The sequence below is a fragment of the Propithecus coquereli genome, unplaced genomic scaffold, assembly GCF_000956105.1.
Source record: "Propithecus coquereli isolate 6110/MARCELLA unplaced genomic scaffold, Pcoq_1.0 Scaffold544, whole genome shotgun sequence".
Lineage (NCBI taxonomy): Eukaryota > Metazoa > Chordata > Mammalia > Primates > Indriidae > Propithecus > Propithecus coquereli.
In genome coordinates this window covers 250,105-261,023 of record NW_012151330.1, presented here as the reverse complement: position 1 = coordinate 261,023, position 10,919 = coordinate 250,105, and the positions used below count along the sequence as shown (strand labels likewise).

General features: G+C 65.0%; 1 protein-coding gene across 2 annotated transcripts; it reads left to right on the top strand.

Annotated features, from left to right (window-relative positions):
- The first annotated feature begins 1,088 nt into the window (after nt 1-1,088).
- On the top strand, nt 1,089-10,659 carry LOC105820924 (chromosome unknown open reading frame, human C1orf159). 2 transcript variants are annotated; one of them, XM_012657491.1, is made up of 9 exons: nt 1,089-1,093; nt 1,307-1,401; nt 3,467-3,548; nt 5,576-5,671; nt 5,970-6,035; nt 7,497-7,631; nt 8,205-8,230; nt 8,318-8,348; nt 9,625-9,756. In XM_012657491.1, exons 2-9 carry the CDS (start codon nt 1,330-1,332, stop codon nt 9,720-9,722), a joined length of 606 nt encoding a protein of 201 aa, XP_012512945.1. In that variant the 5' UTR covers nt 1,089-1,093; nt 1,307-1,329; the 3' UTR covers nt 9,723-9,756. The 2 variants fall into 2 exon arrangements, with proteins under 2 accessions (XP_012512945.1, XP_012512944.1); XM_012657490.1 differs by lacking the exon at nt 8,318-8,348 and having other exon boundaries at nt 9,625-10,659.
- Nucleotides 10,660-10,919: the final 260 nt, after the last annotated feature.

Below are 10,919 nucleotides of genomic sequence, written 5' to 3'. Positions count from 1 at the left end.
GTGGCTGAAACTGTCGTTGAGAAGGCAGATGCCCCCGGATCGGGAGGGGCGCTCAGACACGGTTCCTCCTGCGTGGCCAGTTTGCCGGTGGCTCTGGCCTGAACCCAGTGTAGAGTGACGTCCTGTCGAGGGGACCAGAGCTTGCAGCCACCGCAGCCTTCACCCTCTGCAGCCCACAGCTGCGCGGGGCCCACAACAGTCTCTTCCCAGAACCCCCAAGGTGGGAGACTGCCCACCACGGAGGCCAGTCGGAGAGCCGGTCCTCATCCCCGGCCTAAACCGGAGCGTCTTCTGTGCCTTCTTCCGAAGACCCACCGGAAAGTGACGGGGCAGCTGCTGCTGACGTCGGTCCGGAGTCGGAGGCTGCCTGCAGCTGCGCGGCCGGGTCGCGTTCGAGGTAACTTGTGTGTCAAGATACTTGGCGGCGGTGCTTGGGACGGACTACGGTTATGACCACCGCCTTGCAAGTCAGCAGCAGTGTGTTGAAAGTATCACAGAGGGCGTTGCTTGTGCGGGGTTGTGCAGGGTGCGCGTGGGCTCCTGCATTCTGGAAAGGAGCCGGCGTCGACACTGAGTCCCGTGGCTGTCGAGGGGTTCCGCGCGTGTCGCGCCTGTGCGCTGTGTGTGGGGTCCCGCCACCGGCCGCGCCTGGCCCCCGCGGGCCCTAGCTCCGATGCTTCCTTTTGTCACCCCGAGATGACGTCTTCGTGCCTTCTTCCGTCGTGAAAAAGAAAACTTTGGAGAGGAGGGTCCCAGATGGGCCCGTGTCGCCCAGAGGCACCCCGCGGCCCCTCAGGAAGCTGCAGGGTGGAAATGCCCCCGAATTAGGGTTTCACTGGGACGGGATGTGTCTGGTGACAGGGGCGACCGCCCTCGGCTCCTAAGGTCCCGACTGAGCCAAGATGGTCCGACGCCGGCGGGGAGGGACTGAGCCCCACCCGAGTCCACGCGGCCGCGGGCCGTCCTTACCCCCCCTCGCTTCGCGCAGGTCCGCAGGGCTCCGCTCGGGCCCATGAGCTCCGGCCGCGCTGACCACTGACCACCCAGGGCAGGCAAGGGCCTGATGTCGGTGGCTCCCACCTCGGAGGGGCAGGTAAGGGCTCCACCTCCGCACCACTCCTGCCCTGAAAGGCGGGGTCTGCTGCCGCCCTCCTCCCTGGCGCGCCCGAGCTCCGCCCTGTTTGACCACGCCCCCTTCACAGCCCCCCCTCCTATTCCCCTCCTGTCCCCTTGCAGGCCCCGCCCTCCCCATTGCGCCCCTCCGCTTGCAGGCCCCGCCCTCCCCATTGCGCCCCTTCCCTCGCAGGCCCCGCCCTCCTGCCCCCCCTCATGGCACTGCGGAGCCTCGCCCTCCTGGCTGGCCTTCTGCTGGGAGTTGCCAGCAAGTCCACGGAAAGCATGGTAGGTGCCCCACCACGTGTCCACGTGTGCACTCCAGGAAGCCCACGTCCACTGTGCCTCACAGAGGGCGGCATGCACACAGCTCCTGCTGCCTGGCCCCTGTTCTGTTCCGCCCTCTAGAAGTTTCTCTCTTTGCCAGACTGGATCTGTCGCTGTAGCTAAAATAGGGCCTCTACAGAGCTACCCCAGCTGGAACTGGCCAGAGCCCCGGGCTGTCTGCCGGGTTACCACCTGCTCAGGAGAGGGGCAGGGTGGGGCAGGGTCCCCTGGTGGGGTGTCCTGGCTCCTGCTGGGAGTGGCTTTGCCAAGCCAGTGACACCAGTGTGCTGCCCTTTGGTGTCTGGAAGAGCTGACAGCAGCAGCTTTGGACTCAAGCCAGGGACGGGTGGGGGCCTCACAGGGAGGGCGTGGGCAGGAGGGGTGGGGGCACCCTCACTGGCTTGGCGAAGGCCACTGTGAGAAACTGGGCCCCGCGTGGGCGTGGGTCCCTCCCTGGTGGAGACACTCCCAGCTTCCCTCAGTCACCCCTGGACGCCTCACTGTTCACCACGTTCAGGTCACGATAAGCGAAAGCCCAGCTGTGACAAACACACAAGCTGAGGTCACCCTGGACACTCCCCCAGGCCTGCCCAGCCTGCCCTGTGGTTGGGGCGCAGGCCTGTGCACATGCATAAATGCCAGCACTGAGCACATCGATGCTGCACACGGACGCCACAGGTGTGAGTTCGTCCCTCCCAAAACGCTGGCCTGGCCGGGGCACTTCCTCTGGGGGCCATCCAGAGGCCTGCCGGGGATGTCAGCGAGGCCAGCGTGACCTGTGGGTGGATGTTCCGTGGGTGCCACGGCCTTTGGTGGCGGGCGTGGGGCAGACACCAGGTGCCAGGGGTTGGGGTGCCTAGTGTGCTCTCATTTCACCCTAGTCTAGAAAAACGTGCTTCCTTTTCCCACAAAGGAGTCTCCAGGGTAGGCAGCCGGAGAGCTTAGCAGAGAGGCGGTGCGGGGCTGGGGAGGGAGGAGACCCCGCAGGGCGCAGGAGCACAGCAGCCTGGGCAGGTGCCAGGCGGGGCTGGAACACTTTCCCTGCCGCCGTAGGGAGGACAGATTTCTCCTCACCACTGCTAGGTTCACAGCTGGAGCGTCTATTAATATAACAAAAAACAGATTAACAAGAAAAAAGCACATTTGATGTAAGTTTCATGTGGCGCGGGAGCCGTCACGATTAAATAGAGGGAAAGAGACAGGGACACCTGTCTTCTGCGCTAAGTCTGATGAAAGAAGTGGGCAGTCGCGGGGACATTGCTGGGACAGAGGGTGCGATCTGATGGGCGTAACTGGGGGACCCCGAGTCTTCCGAGAGAAGGACGTCCTGAAGCTCAGGCACAGGGAGGGCACCTCCTACTGTGAATCTTACGGCCTCGGGAGAAGGCCAGAAGGTCAGAGGCCCTTCCTGCTTCTGCTGTCTTCTCACATGCAGAGGGGCCATACTGTGGGTAGTGTGAGCTGAGCCCTGTCACCCAGTCCTGTCACGCAGGGTCCGGTCTGGGTGGGCTGGGAACCACAGTTCAGACCAGCCCCAGGAGTCTCCTTCCTGGCCTTGGGAGTCTGGGGCTACCTGGGCACCCTGGACAGGCCCGGCCACTGCTCAGTGGTCTACTCAGGCCTCATGCTCACTGGCCACACGCCCTGCCCTCGAGGGCTCCCAGCACCCGCCAGGAGGAGGAGAGGCAGGGACCTGTGCGAGGCGGCGGTCTGTAGTCGGGTGCGGTGGGGCCCCAGCCTCTGCCGCATCTGTCCCTTCCCCAGGCTTTGGTTTACTCTGTCCAAGGCCGAGGTTTCCCTGGGAGGCTCCCACCTGGGGCTCCCACAGGGGACTGTGGGTGGCCGCAAGTCCTCGCCTCACTCCCGGGCCAGCGGGGGATGGAGGGTCACCACTTCTGACTCCAGAGGAGGCTGGAGCCATGGGAGTGGAGACGCACCTCCAGGACACCCTTGCCCAGGGCCGTGCTGGGCACGGCGGCTGCCTGGCTGGCCTCGTCCCAGAGTCTCACCACTGTCTCCCCTCTAGGCCCAGGAGCCCGAGTGCTGTGTGGGTGTGGATGTGGTGGACATCAATGCCACCTGCCCGGGCACAAGTCTCTGTGGCCCAGGTAAGCCACTTTGTCACGAGCAGACCCCAGAGTAGCTGCTGAGCCGCCAGTGTGTGCCTGCCACATCCCTCCCTTCTGCAGTGACAAGGACACCTTCTCAGGTGTGCTGTGGAGCTCAGGGGCCTGGGGTGGAGGTGACAAGAACAGCTGCAGGTGACAGGGGCAGCACAGGGCCACCTGAGCCTCCCCCAGGGCAGCCTGTGTGGGGGCCGTGAGGAAACACTCTGCAGAGAGCCGTGGGGCCAGCCCAGAAAGAATGCCAGGCTGGGGGGTGACCAGGTGACCGTCTGGCAGAGGCTGGGAGTATTTTTATTTGTCATTGCTGGGGGGAGGTGCTGCCAGCACCTGGTGGGTGGGGTCAGGGAACCTGTGCCACAGCCTGAGTACGCAGGACAGCCGACCACAGAGGGTGCTGGACCAGTGTTGCGTACAGAGAGGGAGACCCCTGCTCCATGGAACATTCTGGAGACCAGGACGGGGCTGACGGGGGCAGCCAGGGGCAGGGCCCGCAGTCATGAGAAGATGCCAGGACGGAAGTCTCCCTGTGCGGCTCAGGTGGTCCCTCCGAGGGCAGTCTTGGTGCTCTCGTCCTGGGCAAGCCCACCCAGAAAGGAAGAGCGGCGTGAGCCCAGAGGGGCTGCTCACAGGGGGCAGCGCCCAGGACACTGCTCAGGTGCCACGGGAGGAGGCTGAGACCCCAGGAAGTGGGGCGTGGGGGTCACGGGGACACGGGAAGGCAGCGATGGCTCCAGGCCGAGGAGGAGGGAGGAAGCAGAGTGCAGTTGCTAAGGCAGAATGGTGGGGGTGGGAAGCCAGCACCTGGGGCCTCTGACTAGTCCTGCAGCTGGGCCACGGCCACGCCCTGTGGACCACTGGTAAGCCAGGGCCCGCAGTGCCTGTGCAGGGGCTGAGTGTGAGAGCAGGAGCTCCCGAGGGTCTGAGGGCCGAGGCAGCTCCACGCACGGGTGCAGGGGTGGGAATTATCCGGCCACTTCTCAGCACAGGGTGGGGGTTGTCTCTGCGGAGGGGCGCTCTGTTGGCCCAGTTTTGTGCTGTGGGCCCCGTGTTGCTGGGCTCTTGGGCAGAGCCTCCCGTGGGGTCCACCTGCCCCGCAATGCCAAGGGGAGGGAAAGAGCCGGACCGTATTTCTAACACGGTGCCGATTCATGTCAGAGCAGGCAGCCCAGACCAGAGGTTGGACTTGGGTTCTCCCACAAGGTGCACCGCCAGGGCGACCTGTGGCACCTGTGCCGATGTCTCACCTGGTGTCGGTATGCTGCCCTGTGTCTGCAGAGGGCCTTCCTCACCGTGGCCCCGAGTGTTCAGATGAAACCAGCGAAGTTTATCACGAGAGGCCCCAGGCGTGTGGCTCGTCCCCGCGCTGCGTTCAGTGCCGCAGTCGGTATCTGTTGAACGTATGTCTGCTCAGCGCTGAGCAAACTTTGGGATGTTAAAAAAGTTAAGATGTAAGACTCGATTCCTCCCTTCGGGGCCCTGGTCAGCTGGCAAGAGGGACTGTCCACAAACTGCCGGCCAGCAAGGGCCTGGGCTGGCCCTTCTGGGATGTGTCTGGCTTGGTCCTGCAGGGAGTCCCCAGGAGAGACCCCGGGGGAAGGCACCAGGGTGCAGGGGCCACAGACCACCCTTGGGTTGAGCTGGGTGGAGGCAGCAGGGCAGGGCTTGTACTGCCTGGGGCCGCGTGAGGGGCGCCCTATGTGTGAGGTGGGGGCTCCAGGCCCTGGAGGTGGTAGTGCCGCGGGGGCCGAGGGGTGAGGGCTGGGCAGGGAGGCCCGGCTCTGGTCCAGAGCACGAGGCCCGGGGCAGCACCTGTTTGTTTGGGTTCCGGTTTCCCCACTGCCTGTCAGGTGAGTTTGGGCTCAGAGCCCAGCGTCATTCAACTTCCAGTATGTTAGTGTCCTTGAATGAAAGTTATTTGACAAACTCAGAGTGTAGAGAGATTCCCAGAAGACAGCGAGCTGACGCAGCTGGTGCTCTAGCTGAGAGATCCCTGCTCCTCCCCTGCGCAGGCTGCTATAGGCGCTGGAACGCGGACGGCAGCGCCAGCTGCATCCGCTGCTGGAACGCAACCTCTCCGGCCCACAACAGCTCCGAGTGCAGAAGCCGTACGTCCCCCCTTCTCACCAAGGGTCCATGTCCCCGGTTTGGGAGAATCGGTGGGAGTCGAGGTCCTTGTCCCCACGGCTGCGGGGTTGGCCCCACCATGCCCCGCAGCCCCTGTCCCCCTGTGAACGCCCTGGGAGCCCTCTCTTCCCGAGTCCCTGTGGGTGGCTGTGGGTGAGGGTGGCGCTTCTGTGGCCACCTTGATTCCACATATCCGGCCCCGAGATCCCCTGCAGGCTATATGTGGGGGTCCTCGGTGGGGTCCCTGTGGCCGGCCCTCCCACAGTGCCTCTCCCGCAGTCACCAGCCGGGGCACGCCACTCCCCATGAACAGGAGCACGGGGAGCCCTGGACGGCCACATTTGGGTAAGTCTCTTGGCTCCAGAGCCGCCTTGCCCGGGTCCTGGGCGTGGGGTGCTTGTCAGAGCCGCTGCCAGTGCAAACCCTGACACCTGACGCTGGCCACAGCTGGGCCACGTCCGAACTTTAGGCCCAGTGGGGGTGCCATGTGGCTGGGCCGTGGTCAGGAGACAGGGCCACAGGGAGTCCAGCTGGTACGGGCCAAACCAAAGGGTTGTCGTTGCGGAAGTGCTCACGGCCACGGCACACACGCCCACACTCACACTGGCGCAGCTTGGGCTGCCTCTGCCCCACTCCAAGCCACTGGCCTCAGCAGCCTCAGTCTGTAGGAAGGCAGGACGGGCTCTCCGAGGTCCTCCTGCAAGTTTGAGGGGCTCTTCTAGGGTGTGGGGCTCCAAGGAGACAGTTTGCAAATACACATGCCAGAAAGAAATGTCCGCCACACCGCCTGGGCCTGGGGCTGTCATGCCTGGTCCTCAGGGGAGGACACAGGACGTCCACACCTCCTGGGCAGACATGTCTCCCTGGCCTCGGACCCTACCTGAGATGCAGGTGTGGCCAGGTGAGTGGGGGTGGTGCTGGGGCTGTGGGCCATGGCGTCCAGGCAGAGGGTGACTGCAGTTGGAGCAGGGCCAGCCCTAGGGTGAGGATACCTCTGCTGAAGTGACCGGGTGGCTGTGGGGTCATGTCACCCCAGACCCTCATCCTTTAGCAGGGGACGTGCTGGACCTGGAGCCTGGCCCAAGGGTTCTGTTGAGGGCAAGACCCACCCTCATCAGAAAGTCAGGGCTGCAAGCTGCCCTCAGGCCCAGCCTGACCTGGGCCACACAGTGGCGGCATTTTCGTGTGGAAGGAGCTCAGGCAGGTCCTGGCCTCCTGTGGCACAGATGGGGCGAGGCCCCCGGCGTGGCAAACACTCCTGTGTCTCAGGGCTAGAAAGTCACCTCCCGCAGCACCTAAAAGCACACGCAGTGGACTGTCACTGACTGTCCAGAGCCCTCGGCCACCAGGCCCTGTCCTGGCCCCCAACAGGTAAGGGTGCATGGCTGGCAGCGTCTGAGAGGTGGGAGCACCTGCTGCAGGTTGAAGGCTGTGCCCCTGAGCGCCAGGGCCTGGGGCCCCAGGTCTGTGCTGAGCCCGGATCCAGGAGCTTTCAGGACCTAGAAGTGGGGAGATGTTTCCCCCACGCCTGGCCTGGGCCAGCGCCTGTGATGCTCTCGACGTCCTAGTGCACTGTGAGGTCAGCTGAGGCCAGGAGAGGATGTGCATTCCCCAGACCTGTGGCCAGACGTCTCGGCGTGGCTGAGGCTGCAGGGGTGGCCCGAGCCCACATGCGGAGCCCGCGGTTCCCCCCCAGGCTGGTTGTTGTGAGGCTCAGGTGTGCTCGGGCAGCAGCGGGTCTTCTCATGGTGGGCATCCCGGGCGTCAGGTGCTCCAGGGCCCTCTCGGAGGTTGGTTTGCTTGCAGGAGGTCCTCATGTGGCAGCCTCCCTCTTCCTGGGGACACTCTTCATCAGCTCCGGCCTCATCCTCTCCGTGGCTGGGTTCTTCTACCTCAAGCGCTCCAGCAAGCTCCCCAGGGTCTTCTACAGGAGAAGCAAAGGTATTTCCCCAACCCGTGCACACCTGGCGGGCGGGCAAGGGTCCTGCGTGGTGCCAGCGGCTGCAGAGCAGGCAGGCGGGGACGCCGTATGGAAGTGGCCTGCAGTGGGGGATGTCCAGGCCCAGAGCAGACTGGCAAGGGGGACTCACGGGGAAGAGGTGGCGGCACCTGCGACACCTCCTGGAAACGTTCCCGTGGGGCTTTGGCTGGTCCCTGTGTGAAGGGCGGGCGTTTGGCGCTACTCTCAGCACCAAGGGGCCTTGCTCAGGGTCCGGAGCTCCCCTGAGCCCTTCAGGCAGGGGTCACCTCGGGGTCCCGCAGGCCATTGTGCAGGCAGGGTGCAGTGGGGACCAGGTGGCTCTCAGCTCCCGCAGCCGCTGTGTCCTCTCCTTTCCCTCTCCTGGGGTCGAGGGCGGCCAACCTGGTGCAGAAAGTCAGGCCCACGGACCCCCGCCTGGGGCTGGGCGCCACTGCCGGCCCTGCGGTGCTGGGTGGCCCCGCCTGGGACTGATGCGGCTTCTCACCCTCGGGTGCCGTCGCCCTCCAGTGACATGCCACTTTCTTGTCTCGCAGCCCCGGCCCTGCAGCCCGGCGAAGCCGTAAGTAACCCGCGTCCCCCGGCTGTGCGTGCTCGGGTGGGTGCCGGTGCTGGGCCGTCCTCACAGGGTCTTTTTCTCTTTCTCAAGGCTGCGATGATCCCCCCACCTCAGTCCTCAGGTAACGGCAGCGCCCCGCCCCCTGGGGATTCTCGTCTCTGGGCCCGAGTTTCAAAGTGCCAGACCTAGGGCTCTTCACGGGTTTTCCAAACACGCCCGTCTCTGGGATCTCAGCCACCCTCCTGGGGTTCCCGGGGACCCTTCCACGAGGCAGGGCCAGGCCAGGCCAGGCTTGGCAGGTGCCCCCTGGGACCCCCATGGCTTCTGGGCCCTTCCCTTTTGTTCCTGAGATGCTGAGCCCGTGGGGGTGGGTATCCCCCAGGCCCTCTCCATTTCCCGGCACCTTTTCCAGGTCCCGGCTGGACCTGGCCTCACCCCCCAGCCCTCCCGGGCAGCCTGTTCTTCAGCTTTGCTGGTCGGACGGGCCTGGGTCAGCCTGGGGAGGACCCATTTTACAGAAGAGGCCACGAGCACAGGGTGATGGGGAGCCCAGAGCCACACGGCTGCACGGCCACGAGCAGAGCTCCCCAGCTCCTTCCCCAGCCTGTGTTCTTCCCACCGTGCAGAGGTCTGGTGTGGGGCACAGGTGACAATATCCTTGTTTTTCGGGGACAGAATAGCTCCGTGATCAAGGCTAGACCTGCCCCATTCCGTAGGGCACTTGTTTGGTCTCCCAGGGCAGCCTGTGTCCTGGGGCTGCTGTCACAGAGCTCCACAGACTGGGTGACTTAACAAGAGCCCTTTAGTCTCTGACAGTCCTGGAGGCAGGAATGAGGAATCACGGTGTGTGGGACAAGGGACACTCCCCCGGAGGCTCCTTGGCAGGGTCTTCGCCCCGTCTCTGCCTCCTCCTCCTCGCACAGCCACCACCTCTGCTCCACGTCCCTCCTCTCTCCATCACCCTCTGCAGAGGACACTGGTCCTTGGACTTGGGCCCACCTGGGCGTTCTCATCTGAGACCCTAACTTAATCACATCTGCAGGGACCCTTTTTCTAAGTAAGGTCACATTTGCAGGGCTCAGGACGTGTCATACCTTTCGGGGGCGCCATCTAGCCCCCCTGCAATGCGAGATGCAGATGTGACCAGCTCCCCTAAGGGACAGCTCAGCCCTCACCGAGGCCCGGGTGCTCAGGGCGCAGGATCCTGGGTCTGACTGAGGGGAAACGGCTGGGTCGGGCTCACCAGGAGCGTTTACAGGAGCTGGAGCCTTGGGGACAGAGTGCGCAGCCCCCACGCCTGTGCCACCTGCTCCCGAGAGCCTCTCGAGGGCCCAGACCGAGCTGTCCCTGCTCTCCAGACCCCACTGTGACCCAGCCCGTCTCTGACCCCGTTTCAGTGCGGAAGCCACGCTATGTCAGGCGCGAGCGGCCCCCGGACAGGGCCACGGACCCCACTGCCTTCTCCTCGGTGGAGGCCCGAATTAGCAACGTGTGACCTGCAGGACCTGATGGCACCACCTGCTGCTCAGCACACGAAGGGCCGGTGCTGCCCGGGGCTGGATGGGCCTGGACACAGCCAGATCGGTGCTGAGTGGGCATCTGGCCACCTGGAGGTCCCGGCTTCCCTCCCACAGCTTCGTGGTTTCAGGGACAGGAGCAGGTGTCTGTGGGGCCTCGGGGCTGGGAGTGAGGCCGTGGGGGTCTGGGCCCCCTGGGGAGACACAGCGAGGCCCCCGCACCTGCAGCCAAGATGCAGGCCGATCCAAACGGCCAAACCTGCACGGCCTTCAGGGTCACCGGGCTACTCCAGGGGCTCAGCCGCTGTGCCCTCCGGAGCCCTGTGGACAGGCCCCTGCAGCAGCACCACGTGCGGACCACACCCCTCCAGGAGCGGCGGGAGCAAGTGTCCTGGCTTCCTGTTGGCCTCCTTCTGTTTTTAAGCAGAAAAGTCCTCTAGGCTCTGCTGTCCCTCTGATCCCCATGCCTGGGCCAGGTAGGCCCATCCTCATCCACCCAGGGATGGGCTCTGCAACTGCCGGGGCTCAAGGCCGGGCACCCACAGGGACGTGGGCACCACGGCCGTCCGCATCCACACCCCACAGGTCACAGGCCTGGCTGGTGGCCCAAGTCCCAGGGTCCTGCCAGCTGCCCAGGCCACCAGCTACTGCTTCCACGCATCTCTGGTGTGCTGGCTGCAGGCAGCCCTTGGGTTCCCGTGGAGAAAGGCGCCTTGGTGGCCACCGTCTGCACCCTGGCTTGGCGCTCAGCTGTGGGTCCCAGGTCCTCTGCTGCTACCGGCATCATCTCTTTTAAAGTCTGGTCCACATCTGAGGGTGGCCTGACTGGGGGCCCCACGCTCCTCTGCCGTGCTGAGCTCCCCAAGACTCGGGCTGGAGGTCCGGCGGTGGGTGGGAGTGCCCATGCAAAGGCGCGCCAAGTAAACCGCATTTGGAGCTGGCTTCTTCCATGGCCGCCTGCGTCCCAGGGAACCTCGGTTCTCTGCAAGTGCGGGGGCGGCGGGTGCAGCCCCCACCAGACCTGGCCCCACAGCCACCACTGTGTGCTGGGGACAGGGAGACGGGGGTGGGGTCGAGGAGCCCTGGGCTGGGTCCAGGACGCCCCATCTGCTGCCTGGTCTGGGGGCCTGAGAGCCAGGAGCCCAGGGCGCCCCCCCACATCCTCTGCCACGCCC

Coding starts and splice junctions, on each gene's coding strand:
- LOC105820924 (XM_012657490.1), top strand. CDS start 1,330: ATGGCACTGCGGAGCCTCGCCCTCCTGGCTGGCCTTCTGCTGGGAGTT. Junction 3,549..5,575: donor CACAAGTCTCTGTGGCCCAG/GTAAGCCACTTT, acceptor TCCCCTGCGCAG/GCTGCTATAGGCGCTGGAAC. Junction 5,672..5,969: donor CAGCTCCGAGTGCAGAAGCC/GTACGTCCCCCC, acceptor CCTCTCCCGCAG/TCACCAGCCGGGGCACGCCA.